Below are 19,476 nucleotides of genomic sequence, written 5' to 3' on the forward strand. Positions count from 1 at the left end.
TTTCAGCAAGACCAATAGAAGTCAGACATCTGCTAGCGCTTTKTGGTTAAACATTCATATGTTTTTGTTACCTTTTGACTAAGTGCTTGGGAACTTTCATAGCTTTTGCATGCGTTAAGATGAGATACGGGGGAGAGAAAGATGGGGAGGGAACCTAGGTTTTGATGGTTTAAAATCAAAACTCTTTCCAATATTGGCAATTTATCATCAGTAAGAAAAAACCTATACAGTTAAAGACATTGTTTAAATTCACTAGTCATTTAAGAGTACGCTCGATTATTTAGTAGTCTTGTTATGTTCATGGAAGTTTCCAAGAAGAAATCATTTTGTCGGAATTACCAATTAAAGAATCAAGGCAACGGAAAAATCCTGGTTATGGTTTTTTATCCGAATTTTTTAAAAACAAAATCATGTCCCCAAAAAGAAAAGAAAAGTCTAAAATTGTCTTGTGTGTGAGATGAAGAAAAGATTGTCCTGTTATTGCGTATTAATGTAACATTTGTAAAAGTGAGTACTTTATGGTTAGGAACTTACATAACCACCGCCMCCMCCGCCACTCATGTAACTCAAACAAACAATAAATGATAGTTGTATTTAATGCAAGTCAACTTAACACGCAATACACAAATCACAAAACCCTTCATTCCACCCCAACAGCAACAGCAACAACAACAATAGCAAAGTTATTCAAAGTATTTGTTATTAAAGAATTTAAAATCTTTTTTCTTGATTTTTAAATTGCCCTTCTCTCAACAATCATTTCTTATAAGAGAGGGAGAAAAAATTGAGATTTAAATGATTAAATTTATAGATAATAATCTTGTTCTTTCTGATTGTAGCAGTTCTGATTGTAGTAGTGATAATAGTCTTGTTAATTAGTTGAAGTAAAATTAAAACAGACTTGAAAGTGATACACAAAATTTTTTTTAGCTGATTGATTTGTTTTTTTACACAAAATTGGATTTTTAAATTGGAAATGCAAGAGCTGGAAAAACCAAAGTGAAAAAAGAAGATGATAGTAGTGAAGGAAAGATAACCATAGTAAAAGGAAATGAGGTTAAATTTGGAAATAGTTATTAAAGTTGTCTCTTATTGTTATTTTTCACTTTTTTGAAATCGGGATGATTCTTGAATTTAACCGACATCAACAATTACGTTGAGACACATTGACTTTTAATCGCTTCTAACCATATCAACACGTTTAAAACTTTTTTCTTTCTTTCTTTTTTTCTTTCTTTTTTTTTTTTTAGTTTTTTAAATTCACTGGAGAATTATATAAATATCAAAGCAAATAACCTCTATTTCCAATTCTAGTTTCAACCAACCTTTTCCTTTTTCAATCTTTGAATATCATTATTGGGATCTTGAATTTTTCAAATATTGCTTTTATTTTTTCATTGCATTTTTAACGATTTCACTTACTTTTCTTTGTTTTTGTCACTTATTTCTTCTTAACTATTCAACAATAACAACAACAACAGTTCTTGATTCAAATTTATTCACTATATTTAAATACGATTTCACTATTCCTCTACTGTTGCTTGCTATTACGTTATTAACATAATCTATTTATTTTTTCATTTGCTACGATCTACCACCAAAAAAAAAAATGTTAATCATCTCAGAATTCAATCCTCAATTAATGCATTCGGACGATTCCGAAGACGATTATGATCATCAATCCAGCCACAGAAACTCTTCTAATGGCACTACTACTTTCAATCAAATAATCACCTACAAGGGACAGATTTCTTCGCTTAATGATGCTTTATTAATTATTGAGGCATGCAGGCTACAGAAATTACCCATGGTGACAAGAAGGTTGACCGGGATTGAAAGAAATAAATTTATTAAACCCAACACCGTGTTTGTATGGAACGAAACCCAATGTGGTATGAAACGATGGACTGATGGCAGATTATGGTCGGCCTCAAAAGTCTACAATGGAAATTTCTTGGTCTATAAACAATTGAATAAAAAGACTAAACGTGAACAAGAAGAAGAGGAATCAGGTGGCCAAGCATTAGTTAAACAATCATTTTCGGTGGTAACTAAAGACCATCAAAGATTCCATTTAATTAGTTATTATGAAAACGTTCCTGGATCATTTAGACCAAAACTGGCTTCAAACCAAACAACAACGACAGTAAATATACCAAGTCACGATTCCAAGTTCAACCAATTAGACCTTTCAAATGCTATATATCCTGACAGTTTATTGAATAGCATTTACAAGAGAAAACACCAACAACAACAGAATAAACAACACCCACAGCAGCAAACTGAACAACTTCGTCAACAGAGTTACTCACCAGCAATACTACCCAACAGCAACAACAACCCAGTATCCCTAGAATCTAATCCTGGTGCTGGTATCAGTTCCAACTTGTATTCACTCATGAATCAAACTTCAACTCATTATACACCACCATCCTCCAGCTTGTCAAGCTCTTCCCTTTCTTCAAATTCTTCAAATTCTTCAAATTCTTCAAATTCTTCATCTGGCAGTATAAATTCACAACTAACGACTCAATCTTCATCACCATTATCGATACCGTCACTACACATTAAATCTGCAGGTTATTTTACTTCTTCTGGACCTAATCATAATACTTTTACATTACAAAAAGCTGGCCCTCAGAATCGTCAGCAACGTGCCAATCATCCATTAACTTTACAGCCATTATCTAAAATCTCCCAACTCTCACAAACACCGACATCAGGAAACAACAATAATACTGGTATTACCAACGATTATGATAGTCGTACCGTTAGTGCATTGAATAAGACCTGGTTAAAATAGTTACTCCTCATTACAAAAATTACATAGAATAATATATTAAATTAGTTCACCAACCCCAATATAAGTATTTTTAGAGAAGGAAGAATATAGACCCAAATTTAATCAATTTCACTTCTTTCACTGAATAGAAGAAAACTACCTAACTAAAGGTATTAAGTGTTTAGAAAAGCAAAATAAAAATTTGATAGGGGAAAAAGTGAAAAAAAAAACGAGGGTTATGTATGTATGTATCGTATGTCTGTGAATATGTATTTGCGAATTTTGTTGGTCCTGTGCCTGTGGCTAAGGTTACACAAATCAATCAACAAAAGTTTAATTTTAAAAATTTTGTTAATAAGAAAAATTACACTCAAACAGTAAATTACACAAAAAGTAAATTACACAAACATAAACAATAATAAACAAGAGACAAAATAAAAAGCAGGAGAAAGAGGTGGCTAAATAATAACCATAGTGTTAGGTGGTGGTGGTAGATAAGACGATGATGATGATTCCGGTGGCTTAGTTTTAGCTGGTAGCGCTAACAGTATAATTTAAAATCATAATAGTATCCCCTTGCTAGAAATTTGGGGTCTATATTAACCAAATCCCAGTCTACAGATTAAACTTTGAAAAATTTTTCCAATTACTGCTAAACTGGGGCTTATGCCCGATATGTCTCCTAATTATCATTTCTATTGTTTTCCTCCTCCTTGGTTAGTAAATTATTGAAATACTCATACATATTTTAGAAACAGTCTTTTAATTTTAGCTTGAGTTCAGTTTCAGTTTTAGTTTAGTTAGGTTGCTGTCGTATAGTAGCAACAAATATTCCCAATGATTGGTATTTGAGCTACTTTGCACGACATGTGTTCTCTTACACTTGAACTGTATGTCCAAGAATGGAAACATATGCCGGAAGGACGTGAAACATGAGTTTGGTATAAAAGGAATAAGAAATGTCAAATATTTTATATAGTTATATATTTTAATTATGGGAAATTAAACGTTTATTCTGTTCTATAAGATTTAACCGTAGAGATTACATTTAAAGCCTATGGTCCAAATCTAAAAGATACTACAAATTCATTATGTCACATACTTAAATCAAATTCATCAAGCACCATTGCCTACACAGATTTAGAACGGGCTATATCATCATTTAAGTCAGACATTACTAATTTACGCTAAGGTGTTAGCTTAATGGACCAACTACTTTAAATTAAATTGGTAATGCAATCTGTTCTTTATTTGAGTCGAATGCCACGACTATACAACAGTTGCACGCCCTGCCTCTTTGAGCAGATTCTTCCAACAAATACCAACAGCAACACCACCACAACAGAAAGCACCCATTCTCTACTAGAATCTCAAACTAAACAGAGCAGATACTTTTTCACTTGACTGAATTATATTGACTATGAATTAATTTTCAAATAAATACATATATTATTCATATTTTATTAATTTCAAGCATCGTGCAACCACCATAAACTAATCGGTAGAAGAATTTATAAATATGTACAAGATTGACTATAATATAATTCTAAGCACTTTTTACTTTTCTTTTTATCTAAATTTCTTAAACATTATTTCTTAGACGTCCAAAATTTGATTTGTTTGGCAACGGCGTACTTGATGGAATTAAATAATCCTGCTGATAATAATCCTCTAATTGCTTGCGTTATTGAACTAATAATTATTGTACGACTAATTATTTTGGTTAAATTTTGCAGCAAGTGGTCATCAATAACAATTTCCTTGATTGATTTTTCATAGTACCTTCCATACAATTGTTGACGGAATTTCAAAGGCAACCCCGTGATCAACTTAATTCTATTATTTACATTCAAGTTTGGTTTAAATGTTCGATTGACCGGATCATTATTAACAATGATTAGAAAATTTTTATGAATAAAATATTGTAATATTGGTTCATACAACTTTTTAAAATGATGGAATTGTTTGGCAACAATATTTTTCAGTTTATTAGGATTTTCTCCTCCAATATACATTCTGAAATCCCCTAAATACGACAATTTAGTGATTTGTTCATACAATTGTCGTTCATTAAACGTTGCTTGGCGAGAATTACCTTCGCCATCAATCAAAAATATCGCTATGGTCATGGCATTCTTCAAGTTATATTGGTTCAAAAATTTGACTCGAGGATCATTGGTTGTAATGAAATTAACTGGCTTTTGTAATCGACCAGCAAAGTATAACGAATGCCACTCACTAAGATCCATTAATGCTGATTTACTAGAAATAACCCCATATTTGACCAATTTCTCATTGATCTTGATAAAGGGATTGAAATACATCCCATTAGTACCTTGAACCTTCTTAATTAATCGTAATGATTTAATCGAATAATGATCTCGGTTTTGTTTCAAGTTTTCCTGATGAAATTTCCCACAGTCTTTTACTAAAAACATAAAATCCAATTGCTTTGAATCATTAGCAGTATTATTTGGCGTTGATTTATCTTTATCATATCCATCTTGAGGTAGAATTCCTGACCCATATCCAATAGATACATCAATAGGCGCATCAAAAGAATTGACAATCTCTTGTAGTTGGTCTTGTTGTATGGGTGACTCTTTATCTTCTTCTAGTGAAACTGTCTGATTATCAGCATGGAACCCAACAGGGATAATCAACTTATCAAACCCCTTGGCTCCTTGACTGATGATTGGTTGATAATATTTATCGGAATAAGGTGTAGCCAGATGAATAACTGGTTTGGCTGTGCTAGTACTTGTCGTTTCGGATGCATTAGCACTAACATCTGACCCGTTGTACCTATGGGGATCTTCATAATAAAGAAACCCCGATGATGTTAATGACGACTGTGATGTCTTCGATGAATTTGCTTGGGATAATGATGAGCCAGCTGAGTGTAACCATTTGATCAGCACCACCGAATTGAATGAATATTTGGTGTTATGACAAACTCTTCTATATCGGAACACTTGGACATAACATTTTGTAATCATCGTTTGAAATAAGGAAAGACAAAAAAACCAACAGGTGTGAGGATCTTCGTCTATATTTGTTTATAACTTTCTTTTTTTTTTTGTCCCGGAATTGGAGATTATTATGATAGTGTGCGTGTATAAAGTCTATTTTTCTTACCATTCTCTGTTTTGTTTCAAATTCATTGAGTGGATAGTTGGTTGGTTGGTTGGTTGGTTAATGCAAATTTTCTTGTTACTGCATATAAACCATACCAAACTTATGTTAACACAATTCTGTACACAGACCTTAATTAGGAAGTCTACATTCTGACTCACCCAACGTCCCACAAGGTTGACCTGTTCAGGCATCTAAATTTTTTTTTTTTTCAACAATTCACCAAGATTAACCATTTCTTTCTTGCTGCTTAAACAACTGGAAAATAGACCTTTTTGTTAGATAACTAGACATGCCTTCCTCATCACAAGTTTATAGATCTACTAGATCTAGCCAACCAGAAGAATTATCCTTTGAAGATGTTGTTATGACTGGGTTAGCTCCCGATGGTGGATTGTATTTACCATCAGCTATCCCTCAATTACCTAAGGACTTTTTAAGTAAATGGACTGACTTATCATTTAATGAATTGGCATTTGAGATATTAAGATTATATATCAATGAGAATGAAATCCCTAATGCCGATTTGAAAGATTTGATTACCAGATCATACTCAACATTCAGATCATCAGAAGTGACACCATTGAAAAAACTTGATGACAATTTATACATTTTGGAATTATTTCATGGTCCTACTTATGCATTCAAAGATGTTGCTTTACAATTTGTCGGTAATCTTTTTGAATATTTCTTAACTAGAAGAAATGCACAAAAGGATTTGACTAAACAACCAAGAGATATCATTACCGTTGTTGGTGCCACCTCAGGTGATACTGGATCAGCTGCCATTTATGGGTTACGTGGTAAGAAAGACGTATCTGTATTTATATTATATCCTACCGGAAGAATCAGTCCAATACAGGAAGAACAAATGACCACTGTTGAAGATGAAAATGTCCATACTTTATCAGTCAATGGTACCTTTGATGATTGTCAAGATATTGTCAAACTGGTATTTGGAGACAAAGAATTTAATGATAAATATCATGTTGGGGCTGTCAACTCTATCAATTGGGCCAGAATTTTGGCACAACAAACATATTATTTCTATTCTTATTTCCAATTACAGAAGCAAGCTAAAACTACTAATAAAGTCAGATTTGTTGTTCCTTCAGGTAATTTCGGAGATATTTTGGCTGGTTATTATGCTTACAGAATGGGATTACCAGTTGACAAATTGATTATTGCCACTAACGAAAACGACATCTTGGACAGATTTATAAAGTCAGGTGAATACGCCAAGGAACAAGAAGTTGGTGTCAAGGCAACTTATTCTCCAGCAATGGATATTTTGATCTCATCGAATTTTGAAAGATTGTTATGGTACTTAATCAGAGACAACGCTCCTGAAGTTAACAAGAGTGACGAAAAAGCCGGTCAATTATTGAATGATTGGATGAAACAGTTGAAAGAACAAGGCAAATTCAAAGTCCCAGCTGAGGTCATTGATGCTGCAAGACAAGTTTTTGATTCACAAAGAGTTGATAATGACACTACCGTACAAACCATCAAACAAGTGTATGACAAGTCTGCTGATAAATATGTCATTGATCCTCACACTGCTGTTGGTGTCACTACTTCTTATTCATTTATTGCTAAAGATACAGAACCAACTCAATACATTTCTCTTTCCACTGCTCATCCAGCCAAATTCTCCGAGGTTGTCAATAAGGCTCTTGATTCATTTGATGGCTACTCATTTGACAAAGATGTCTTGCCTGCAGAATTGAAAGCCTTGAGCAGTAAAGAGAAGAGAATTAAATTGATTGATGAAGCTAGTGTTGAGAAAGTCAAACAAGCCATTAAAGATGAATTGAAATTTTAGAGTTTTTTTCCAATAACTATAGTGTAAATAAACGATTTTCTCTTTTTTTTTTTATATATATTGCTTTACTATTTTCTTTTCACAGCTACTTTACCATCTATAACTTCAACTTGATAGCCAACTTCCAGTAATACTTGATCATCAACAACTTTTTTGGCTTCTAAATCAGCGACAAATTGTTGGTTTTTGGGGTTCTTCTGTAATAAATATTTTAAGCATACAATTGCTTGTTCTTTTATAAACGGATTATTATTGTCAATGATACAGTTAGATAACACCAACAGTAGACCACCTAGCTCTCTTATTTTTTCTTGAAATTGAAACGAATCGTAACTGAGGTATGATAATATTGTGATTATATTAGTTTTCACGGAAGAGTATCTCCCCACTTCTTCAATTTTCGAACTTTTTATTGTTATTGGTTCAATGTTATCGTGAATCCACTTGAAAACAAATATCAATTTTGGTAATAAATCCTCATAATGTTCAAAGTATTGTTTAGTGGCATTAAATTGACTCAATTCAGCAAAAATAGCAGTAATTGCCAGAATATCATCCTCTACATAACCAAAATCATCCTCTCCATTCACAGTAGTGTTGCAATTGCTGTTGATTAATGGGGCATATTTCATAAATAATGAACCATTCCAAGATAGCAATGCTATCAATTCATAATTATTCCAGTCAGTTTTGGTTTGCACAATCACTGAAGTCAAAGAAAGCCATTTAGTAATAGTTTCTTCTTCATTTTGCTGTTCAATCCATTTTTGAAAACTCTCGTGGGTGATAATATCATAAAGAAGGTGAATAAACATTTTATTGTCATGACCGATATTATTAGTATCAGCAAAATCAATCATTGTAAAAATTTCGTAAACTGCATTCATAACATGATTCGTTTCAAAAAGTTTCAATAAGCTGAGCAAATTTTCATTAGTTATATGTGGATCTTGGGTATTGAATTGACGAAATAAGAAATGAATAACTGGCAGCATCACCGACACTGGTATATCTTTCCATTTATATTTAGATTCCCATTGACCAAAGAATTCATTTGCTACTTCTGTAAATTCGTTTCTCTGGAAATTGGCTAGTATTTGCCAATAGACCTCAATTATTCTGTCTGTCCATTCACTTGTTTGATTTAATGCTTTCAAAAACTTCTCAAAACTGTTAGCCACTATGGGAAACAAATCAATATCCAATAATGGGGCAAAATTTCTAACTAAAATAAGTAGTCCACGATATAGCCTCAAGCTTTCAACCTGATTGAAATTGTTTGGTGTATAGTCTAGAATACGGGTGATTTGTTCTTTTGAAGCAGTCTTGTTATTGCTGTTCACTGATTGTTTAATTAAGTAGGACAATTGATTCAACAATAAATCAAACTCAGAATATTCAGAATTCTCAAGTGCATGCAACGATCTGTTGATGATTGTGTCGATATCTATATCTGTCATTAGTAGTATGTCGGGATGAGTTCTATGGAAGTATCTTTTGAGTTGTAGATTTCTTTTTTTGTTCCGCGATGCGCTCTGAAAAAAGCGAAATTCGTTGTTCTGCAACAATCTACCCGCCGGAAATATCGACAAACCACGGCGAATGAGAACTAGAGAATACCCTCAATTTAGGTGCATACCGAGATAAGTTCCACTCTCGACTTACAAAGTATATAATTGTGCAAAGCAAGTTTGTGTATCAGGCCAAATTAAAGTAATTGTATTAAACGCACAACTGATTTTTAATCAAATTTCAAGATGCTAGTGAATTGGAATAGCAATTGCGAGGACATGTTCATGGCCCGCAGAGTACAATACAACCACACCTTGGCCCCTAAATAAAACTCAAAATTCATGTGAGAAAATGAACTGTACATCAATTTATGGTTTTCTTTTTTCCTAATTGCAATAGTTTGAAATACCCACTTATTACATTTGAGATTTCATTCCATAATACTAAACTTTGCAAAACTTGAATGAAAAAGTAGTACCAGGTGCACCGTATCTGCATGTACAAAGCGTACCAACACTAGAGATCTACATGGTTTAGCTAGAAAAAACGTGGAATATGGAATGAAAACCACCCAATCAATCACTCTTCCCACAACCAAAACATATATTCCATGCGTTTGAGGCGGGGGATACAGATTGGCGACTATAATAAAGTGAGGGCGTGTACGTTCTTATTATTTTGCTTGATTCTTTGAAATTCTCCGTTTCTACATTTTCTGGCACAATTTTTTCTATTGCATGCTTCTAGAAACAGCTGTATACAGGACAAAAGAAATTATTATTAAAATATGGTTCCAACTTTTCTTTCCAACAATCAATCCACTTTTTTGATAAATTTCTTTTCCCCCTTTTTCTTTCTTTCTTTCCTTCTTCTTCTTCTTTATTATTATTTTCCTTCTTTTCTTTTTTAACTAGCTGTTTAGTTCCTCATTTTCAATTCCTTATATCATAGTTCTTTTCAAGAAATCATATTCAAACAATATAAACATACATCCACCTGCTCCATCATTTTTTTCCCTTTTTTCCTCGAGTTATATACATTTGTATTATTGTCATTGCTATTGTTTATTTACTAACAATCAGAAAAGAAATTCTAATATTGGTTTAGCTATTTTAAGTTGATTAAATTAATACGCAATATTTAATCTCTCTCTTGCTCGATTTAAGTGTCATTTCAAAAGACAGCTTAAGTTGGAATAACACTGTTTTCAATATTCAACAACTATCTGTCAAATCAAATATAACGTTTTAGGTTAAAGTTTGTCGTTGAAGTGAATACCCCATCAAATCTGTCAGTTTAATTTTTCCAGGTCCCTTAGCTACTTTGTCAGTACAAATACAGATTATTGAACTTCAATTGAGTCTGACTGAAGCAAATCTTACAAATATTAACTATTTAGCTTCGATCAACTTTGTCCTCAATCTAGTGAATATCAAGTGGTAGTATAGCAAGGCTAAGAGTTGTTATTGCACAGCCAAGTTTTATTCTCGAGTGATTAACTGTGACACGACGCACGACGCACGACGCATCGCCGCCTTAACCCTAAAGACAAAAAAAAAGAAAACGGTTACAATCTTGAAATTGCTTCCATTTCTGGTTCCAACTAAAAAAAAAGATTAAAAGAAACACAACCGGAAATCGAAGCAACAAATTAAAAATTAAATATTTTTAAACTCACTCCGGAAAAAACGAAAAAAAAGAACCTCCTACTCCAACCAAACTATATCGTTATTATTTCAAGAAAAAATAAATTTATATCCTTCCTTCACCATAATACCAAAACTAAAATGTCATTTGAAATCACAATTCTTGGGTCGTCAGGAGGTCCATTAGAGGGAAGCACTTGTTCAATTCTTCTAAAACCCGCAAACATCTCTTATCACGACATCATCAATGACAATCTACCTGATCAAGTATTATGTATCGATGCTGGATCAGGTATGGGGAAACTAGCCGAGATTATTCATCAGGAAACAACGACTAAGACTTCATATTGTAATTTTCTTCAATATTATCCTGATTGTGAAACTGTGTCCTATTATTATCATCCTAATGTAACCATAACTACCCCATTTTCCAACTTTCAACCAGGTAGACCGATTCTACATACCCAGAATATTTTCAATAACCTACAAAATTACCTTATTTCCCATTCTCATTTGGATCATGTTTGTTCAGTAGTGATAAATTCTGCTGGATTTAATAAAAATATGCTGAATAAAATTTTATATGGATCTCATTACACGATAAACGCAATGCAACAACATTTATTCAACGGGAAAGTTTGGCCCAATATGCCTAGTTTCAAAATCGTCAATTTAAACTATTTGGAAAGCAATAGAAGTGAAAGAATAGGAATATATACAGTGAAAATGTTTGATTTGAGTCATGGAGAGTTCAACAAATTGACTGAAGACAAGGAAGACGCACAACACCATAGCAATAGTAACAGTAACAGTAATAACATCTGGGGGAAACGTTATGACCGCAGGCGATCATCAATTACTACCATACCTCAAAACACTAGTGGTTTAATTATAAAGAATTCCGAGGCTTTGAACCATCATTATTTATCATCAGCTTTTTTGATTACACTAGAAGTGCCTTGCACAATTAAGGAACCCCCATCTAGCATATTAGTATTTGGAGATTTTGAAAGTGATCTAACCAGTAAATTGTCCCGCAACTTATTTATATGGAAGAGTATAGCACCGTTAATATTGAGAAACCAATTGAAAGCAATCGTGTTGGAGTGTTCTAATTGTAAAGAGATAGCTGCCAACGAATTATATGGTCATTTGACACCAAAATTGTTAATTTATGAATTGAAACAATTGGCGCATGAATGTAAACAATTAGACACCGCCACCACCAGTACTGAACAACCATTATTAGGGTTGAATGTCATTGTAAATCATGTCAAGGAACCCATTGCCGATCCAAATCAGGAAAGTCAATTACATGATCCTCGAAAAAGAATTTTAGCTGAATTGAATAAATTAAATGAGATAGAAAAATTAGGATGTAATATTTCAATTGCCCTTAGTGGCACCTCAATTATAGTATAGAGTATTGGAAATTACGCCGCTACAGAAATACGATGAATCCAAATTATATTTAATAAATATCTCTTCTACTTTTCATTTTTCAATTCTTGCAGATTTATATTTTTAATATACAATTTTATACAACACCTGGTTAATTCTTTTTGTTTATATTTACTCCTCCCTGCTCGATATTGTTTCTTATATAACCCCTTCCTAGTCATATCTATTGGATAACATAATTTTCAAAAGATATGTTAGAATGTAAATCAAATGGTAATGATTCTTCATCGTCATTATTTGAAACAACATCGGTTATAGATACACCACCCAATGAAATATCGCTTTCAACCACTTGTTGATTAATAATATCAACTTGCACTTGCATTGGAAATAATGAATCCTCATCAACAACAGGGACAGTAAATTCAAATGAACCTTGTGGATCATCAATAGCAATTGTTCCTATATTGAATACAACACCTTGACCATCATATAATTCATATGAAACAGTATCATTACCACCATCTTGTAAATGAACATTATCAGTCAACACTGGAACCAAAATCTTCAAATTCTCCACGTTTGGATGATTTGGATGGGTTTCCACAAATTCATTAGTTAATTCATATTCTACGGTGACTTGTGCTTGTCCTTCTTCATTGATACTCACCCAGATGGTAAAGACAATAGGAACTAGCAGAGTATCATCTTGTTTACCAACACTTCTCCATCTTAACACACCTAATGGTTGATCATTAGATGGGAAAGTTTTCGATTTATCTTTGACACTAATATGACTTTCCAGTTGAAATAAGTTACGATCGACATTAGGATGGGTTTTGAATTGTTTTTTATCACCAGCGATTTTTAACAATATTTTAGCGTTGGCTAATTCAGTTTGGTTTATTCTTAATTGCAAATCACCTTTGACTTCAGAAGATGAAATTGAACCATCTCGAGAAAGTTGAGCACTAACTTTTTCATTGACTGTGATCAAGATACCATTATTTGGTACACGTGTAGCAGCAGCATTGGATGGGGCGGGTGATCCAGTTCTAGACACAGATCCAGATTTCACTCCACTACTACCAGCGGCAACAGAGGTTTGAGATGATTCTACTGCTGCCTTATGGGCAAACACTGGTTGACTAGTAGCAAGTAATGGTTCATGAGCACCGTTACCCGATGGCAAGGTTCTACCAGCAGTAGTCTTTTTACCTCCCAATTGCAATCCACCACCTCTTGGTTTCGATAACAAAGAGTGAGTAGAAGAGCTTGTGGTGTTGGATCCAGCACTATGAGTGGTTTCAACAACGGGTGTAGGTTTATAAGTAGGTTGATGATTGTTTTGATAACTATCATAACCAAATGATGAAGTCCCAACTCCGGCACTGGCACCCAGATGTAATTGATCCATGGTCTTTCTTGCCATTTCTTTTCTTTGTATTTCTTTGGCTCTTCTTTTTCTTTCTTCGGTGGCTTCCAATTCCTTGTTACGTTCAATGATTTCTTGGATTTTTTCTTCATGAGAATCCATTTCTAAAAATGTTTGAACTTGAGTCAATGTCAAGTTTTCTTTATATCCTAAACTAATAACTTCATCAAATGCATCAATGATTTCAAATGATGATTCAAAAATTTCTCTTTCATCAATATTTCTCAATAAGTTGCTCACAGTAGACGCAAAAAGATGCAATGTATCAATGTCTTGTAAAATATTCGATGTTTTATTGGTAATCAACACAATATAGAATTCTTCCAAAGGCTGATACACGTATCTGACATTTTCATCCTCAACGCTAGTATGTTGTCCCGATGAATTTGAAATTAAACTTGGGAAATTGGCCAACAACGCAGTAATTCTGTCTCTTGAAATATCTCTAAATTGTCTAGATAAAAGAGCTTTACCACCACGAGTACATATAGAAGCAGATAAAACAACCATGGTAGAAATCAGATAATAAAAATTATAATAATAGTAAAGTAAAAACTAACAACACCAATCAATTGTCCAAGTCTTTGGATATGTCAATTATGATTTATTTGGGAGTTGTGTTGTGTTGATCTAAATGAAAAAAAAAAAAAAAAGCCAAGTCCAACAACAACGCTTAATCAGAGAGTAGGAAAGAAAAAAAAGAGGAATAAAAAAATTAACTTCGTGTCAACAATTAGTCGTGTTACAACCAAATACAGAATATACTAATTCAAAGTTCTTGGGAAAGAATACTTTCTAGTTGGTACTACACCATTGTTTATGTTAGTATACAAAAGTCATAGATTATTCCAATATGAAAACCCTAAATGTTGGTCACAATTATACATACTATTAGTTCAGATGTAACGATTTCCCGAAATTGATTTATCTTTTCTTTAGTATCCATAACAAGAAACTCATTAAAAGAACACCTTTGTAAGACTTGATTCACTTGAAAATATGATAAACCACATTCAGATAGAAAATTACCGTCTGGATTGTCAGTATCAATAAAACGGGAAGACTTTTCTGGACCTTCTACTCTCAATACTTGTAATATCCAAACAATTAAATCATGTGGTGGAATTAAAAATAATTTGATATTGAGGGACATACATAACACTTGAAGTTTTTGTATTTTCTCCGTGCTATGTTTTAGGAATATCGGTGTAGACACCGTAGCAAATACGAATAATGAATGGAAATGCTTTTTGAGAAGAAGAAGGGTCTTTAGTATTAAGAATTCACAATGGCCATCGCTTTGGAGGAGATAATCCGACAGTGTACAGTATATTCCAGTAGTGACATTAACGATGATATCAATGGGAAGTTTGATTTTCATTTCAAATATGTGAACAACATCCGATAGTGATTTTGCTAACTGGTTATTGGTATCCCATAATGTTTCATTAATTATGATGTGTTGTGTTGCTGCAAAAGCAGATTTGTTGGTGGAAATCGACAATTCAGCGCAGTTTTGTGTTTCTTCAGTGGTCTCATTATGTTGTGGGGGAGTTTTAGGTTCAACAAACAGTAATGTTGATATCTCAGGTGGCAACACTACATTTGAAACTGTGCCCAACTTTTTCCTTTTCCTTTTTCTTGAAGATATTAATTCATTCATTATATCTGTATCATTGTGGTAGGTGGCAATATTAGTTTGGATTTGGGTATTGGTTAATCCATCGGACTTTGTTGGGGTATTATTTCTTTTTGAGTCTCTGATATTTACAGGCTTCAATTCATGACTACTTTCAATTTTTGATATTTTAGGAAATGTAGCTGTGGTTTTGGGGAGTAACACCATTTGTACACTAGATATGATTGTTTTATCAATGGTAGTCATAAAGGATTTCTTTCGGGTTATAGTTTCCATAAGATATTTGTCAACAAAATTGGCAACATCCACTTTGAATGGATTCCAAGACATATTTTCAATTAATACATGGCTTGGCAATTTCCAATTATGTTTTTCAAGCTTGAGATGACTGAAAATGAATTGTGAGATGGTTGTTGCGGGGCTATTTTTCATTTTGATGTTCGGACATGCAACTGGTAGTACCAAGTATTTTCCACTTTCGGTAACTCTATTTTGGTCAAGCAAATACTGAGTAATATCTTCTGTGCAAGGGGTTGCAAGTGAACTGTCGTTGTATGCCCATGTATGGTACCTCATCCTATTAATACAGGGTTGGGGTGGCGTAAAGAGAAACTGGTGTTGGCAAAAGTACTTGCTACTAGCACTTTTATCTTCAATTAACAATACTTCCCTTTCAGGAATAGAGTGCTTTGGAATATGAGAACTTAAATTATCACGAGAAACATCGAACAAGTCAATAGAATCAGGCAAAGACCATTTAGGTGGTGCGTGTATTAGTAGACGTTTGTGTGAAGGATGGACAATCATTGGGATGTCTACTTTGAAATCTAGGTGTCTCCACTTTTTCATTTCACTTTGCAAGGATTGAAAAGGTGGTGGTAAATAAGATTCAATAAACTCCAATTGAAGGTCTTTGATATTGTATGTGGAGTTTATGGTGATATCGGGGTACCAATGGGTACGTCTAATTGTGTTTTTAAAACCGGTATTACTTTTGGATATTGGATTTTCACATTTCACAGTGTACTTGACAGCATTTAATTCATAAGGAATAGGTCCACTGAGACTGACACGAACAGGTTTAATCTGTATTAGATCATGTAATGCTATTGATGTGCTTCTATTTATCTTTAAAGTTTCGATCATGAAGTTAACTGGAAGAACAGTTGGTAAATCACAAGTCGGCATAAACTGCTGTGAGAGATGTTTGAAGTGCTCGAGCATTACTTTATTCAGTACACAATCAAACATTATTTTTGATACTTGGTAAAGAGTGCCCACTTTTTACTTTTATTTTTGTTTTTTTTTTGCAACAAAAATACTTGTTTGATTCTTGTTGGAGGGTGGAAACTATACAGATTAGCAGCAGAACAATACTAAAGAATACTCATTCGTTCAAAAGCAAATCAATTAAGATATTCAATAAGAACTTCCTACAATGATCACCTTCTCTTATTGTAATACTAACATTACCAAAGGCTTCTACTCTATTAATACGGATTCACTTCCGAGTATACTATTAATGTATTGTATATTAAAACAACTCTACTCCTTCTTTTTCTTGTCCTCCTCTTGTATGTTTGACCACACGTTCTCATACACATCCCACACTAGCCAATCGTACCAGCCCATATATACGGGAACTATTGTCACCAAATGCCACAAACTATGAGCATCGACTAAATCGAAAAACACTGGTGGGAAATCAAACACCTCCAACGCCATGCCACAAACAACAATAAAGCACAAAAGTAGTGGATATAATGAGAATAATTTAGAGCTTCTGGTGAAAAATGAAGATAAGATGATTCGTTGACTGTCGACATAATTCAAATGATTCAAGATCACTTTATTTTCAGTCTGTTCCAAATTATAATATTTGACATATAACCCAAAACACACCAAACAATAAAACACGTTTTGCAGAAGTCCAACACAAATATTAGCTTGCATGTTGTAGGTGTATGACCAATCAGTGTATAACCGGTGCACGTGATATACGTATGCCAAAATACAGGCCAAAGAAAACAACCATCGATATACGACTCGACTATGTTTATACAAGTTGAAATAACGAGCACCCAAGGCATGGAATTGGGTTAACACGGTTAATCCAGCAAAATAGTAATCCAATCTTTCGGTTAAAATGTAATCTCTGACATGGAAGATTGTTGAAAATAACCATGCACACATTGTCACTATCTGCACCACAAAGATATTTGTAAATTGATATTTTAAATTTGATGGCACCGAATCATTGGTTATTACTGACAGCCATATTTTTTTAAAACTCTGGTAATTGACATATAGATTTCCCAAAGACATAACAACACTGGTGAGTTCCTGAATTCCCAAAACTCTTAAGAATGGCCACTTACCATGGAATTGATAAATTTCTTCATGATTTTTAATTCTTTCACCAGTAATAATTCTTTGACATTGATAATCACAATTCAGTTCACAGTTCCACCCAAGTAATCTGAGGTGTAGTGGTAATGGCATTGGGTCAAATTGCCAATGTGGATTATAGTATCTGAACTCATAATCGGGGTTATTGCTCAATTCAGTATAAAATTCCTGTTGAATGATATGGTAAGGGTTATTGTTACAGGTTATTTGTTCACATTGATATAGACAATCCTGGAAAGCATACAAGTCATCCCCTGGCGAAGCTAAAGCAGTATATGCCAATAACCCAATTGTAAAAGTACAACGTAGCAAGTAATTCATGGTTTAAAACACACGTGGTGGTTTTTGATTACTTTTCCAAAAACACAACCCTGATTGATTGATATTTTCTTGACAAACACACACAAAGAAAAATTTTTTTTTTTCTTGTTTCTTATTTCTTTCTATTCCTTGTTGTGTGATATTCCAAATTTATTCAAGAATCGACCAAACAAACAACTTGACTCATTAGTCTACGTGCTAGTGGGGATAGTAATCCTCTGCCTCTGGAGGAAAGAATTCAAAGTGATTTCAGGTGATGAAGAGCCCAATACGAGGGGACCAGAGGCCTTACAAAGACTACAGTTAGATATTCTTGAGGACGAAGAAATATAAGAACTTGTTAAATTAAATATTATTAATAAACTAGAGTTGTTTGTTGTACAATCACCACATCGAAACGAAAGGTCATACAACGTTGAATTGAATTATCAAAACAAAACCGGCCAATGCTCTTGTGAAATGTCTACAATTAAAGAATGCAGCTGTATCGATACCTTGGCTGTATATTGTTATATAAATATCTACAAAAATTTCTATCTGGAAAAAATCAGAGGTACCCCCCAAAACGCCATACCTCTTTGTCTTAGAATAGAAATGTTCCCGTTGGTTGGCCAAAAAATAGGTACATATGCTGCAGAAGAATTGTTGGAAGAACTCGACGAAGAAGGAAAATTGGAAACAAGTGTTTCTGAGATAATGAATCAACTAGCTGCATCAAATGAACCACTTGAGGGATGTCTTCCAATTAGTCCCCTTTTAAGTCTGGCTATGTAGGTCACAATAAATAACTTATTATAATGCATATTTAGAGACCCCTGTAAATTAACATTAGTATTTCTCTCAAAACCAACCATAATTAATTGCAATCCGGGTTGAAATTATTAGTCGATTCATAAATTGGTTGTAAAAGGGGGTTTCAACCCCCTAAAGGAATTGTTGATTTTAGATTAAAACTTGTACAGTAAATTATTATTTTCAGGGGGGGGGGGTGTATTTGTAGTGCGAAATTTATTAGGGAGACCCTAAATTGCAGCACATTCAGTGTAGTAGTTATTGGTGTTACGTGATCAATTGCAAGTTGCAACATTGTATAAAACTCGGAATGCTTGTTTCAAAGTATAATCCAGTTAAGAAAGAATTAACGAGTAATAATTGAAAGCCATTGAAACAGAATTATTTACACTAAGAATTGGTATGCAGCCTTCAGCCTTAGTTGTGGTATGAGAAAGTCTAGCCCTCTATTTCAGTGGTTCTTCAAACAAGACGGTATAATAGTTTGAAATATGGTCAGATTTCTGCTTCTAATTTATATCCAGAAAGCAAATAAGTACGTAAGAATAAAAAAACTTTGTGTAAAGATAAGATCCGCTG

At 33.5% G+C, this 19,476-nt stretch overlaps 9 protein-coding genes across 9 annotated transcripts, besides 1 other annotated feature; 4 read left to right on the plus strand and 5 right to left on the minus strand. All coding sequences in view use genetic code 12, as the record gives it.

Annotated features, from left to right (window-relative positions):
* Positions 1–1,609: 1,609 nt before the first annotated feature.
* Positions 1,610–2,803, plus strand: PTH2 (Pth2p; the record flags this gene model as incomplete). The annotated part of the gene is made up of 1 exon (XM_715448.1): positions 1,610–2,803. One exon carries the CDS (start codon positions 1,610–1,612, stop codon positions 2,801–2,803), a length of 1,194 nt encoding a protein of 397 aa, XP_720541.1.
* A 788-nt stretch (positions 2,804–3,591) lies between these two features.
* Positions 3,592–4,061: a long terminal repeat ((psi-5a) Solo copy of the long terminal repeat (LTR) associated with the transposon Tca9; about 470 bp long, 30 copies per genome).
* A 310-nt stretch (positions 4,062–4,371) lies between these two features.
* On the minus strand, positions 4,372–5,781 carry PTH1 (putative phosphatidate cytidylyltransferase; the record flags this gene model as incomplete). Its single annotated transcript, XM_715449.2, has 1 exon — positions 4,372–5,781. The coding sequence occupies one exon, from the start codon at positions 5,779–5,781 to the stop codon at positions 4,372–4,374; it is 1,410 nt and encodes a 469-aa protein (XP_720542.2).
* Positions 5,782–6,209: 428 nt separating this feature from the next.
* Positions 6,210–7,742, plus strand: THR4 (threonine synthase; the record flags this gene model as incomplete). Its single annotated transcript, XM_715450.2, has 1 exon — positions 6,210–7,742. The coding sequence occupies one exon, from the start codon at positions 6,210–6,212 to the stop codon at positions 7,740–7,742; it is 1,533 nt and encodes a 510-aa protein (XP_720543.2).
* Positions 7,743–7,810: 68 nt separating this feature from the next.
* On the minus strand, positions 7,811–9,202 carry CAALFM_C502280CA (uncharacterized protein; the record flags this gene model as incomplete). Its single annotated transcript, XM_715451.2, has 1 exon — positions 7,811–9,202. The coding sequence occupies one exon, from the start codon at positions 9,200–9,202 to the stop codon at positions 7,811–7,813; it is 1,392 nt and encodes a 463-aa protein (XP_720544.2).
* Positions 9,203–11,041: 1,839 nt separating this feature from the next.
* Positions 11,042–12,322, plus strand: PDE1 (3',5'-cyclic-nucleotide phosphodiesterase PDE1; the record flags this gene model as incomplete). The annotated part of the gene is made up of 1 exon (XM_715452.2): positions 11,042–12,322. The coding sequence occupies one exon, from the start codon at positions 11,042–11,044 to the stop codon at positions 12,320–12,322; it is 1,281 nt and encodes a 426-aa protein (XP_720545.1).
* Positions 12,323–12,524: 202 nt separating this feature from the next.
* RET2 (coatomer subunit delta) lies at positions 12,525–14,246 on the minus strand (the record flags this gene model as incomplete). The annotated part of the gene is made up of 1 exon (XM_715453.2): positions 12,525–14,246. One exon carries the CDS (start codon positions 14,244–14,246, stop codon positions 12,525–12,527), a length of 1,722 nt encoding a protein of 573 aa, XP_720546.2.
* A 259-nt stretch (positions 14,247–14,505) lies between these two features.
* Positions 14,506–16,521, minus strand: CAALFM_C502310CA (uncharacterized protein; the record flags this gene model as incomplete). The annotated part of the gene is made up of 2 exons (XM_019475418.1): positions 14,506–14,541; positions 14,626–16,521. The coding sequence occupies 2 exons, from the start codon at positions 16,519–16,521 to the stop codon at positions 14,506–14,508; spliced, it is 1,932 nt and encodes a 643-aa protein (XP_019330963.1).
* A 399-nt stretch (positions 16,522–16,920) lies between these two features.
* CAALFM_C502320CA (uncharacterized protein) lies at positions 16,921–18,105 on the minus strand (the record flags this gene model as incomplete). The annotated part of the gene is made up of 1 exon (XM_715456.2): positions 16,921–18,105. The coding sequence occupies one exon, from the start codon at positions 18,103–18,105 to the stop codon at positions 16,921–16,923; it is 1,185 nt and encodes a 394-aa protein (XP_720549.1).
* Positions 18,106–18,564: 459 nt separating this feature from the next.
* CAALFM_C502330WA (uncharacterized protein) lies at positions 18,565–18,879 on the plus strand (the record flags this gene model as incomplete). The annotated part of the gene is made up of 1 exon (XM_715457.1): positions 18,565–18,879. One exon carries the CDS (start codon positions 18,565–18,567, stop codon positions 18,877–18,879), a length of 315 nt encoding a protein of 104 aa, XP_720550.1.
* Positions 18,880–19,476: the final 597 nt, after the last annotated feature.

Source organism: Candida albicans, chromosome 5 (assembly GCF_000182965.3).
Source record: "Candida albicans SC5314 chromosome 5, complete sequence".
In the NCBI taxonomy this organism is placed as follows: domain Eukaryota; kingdom Fungi; phylum Ascomycota; class Pichiomycetes; order Serinales; family Debaryomycetaceae; genus Candida; species Candida albicans.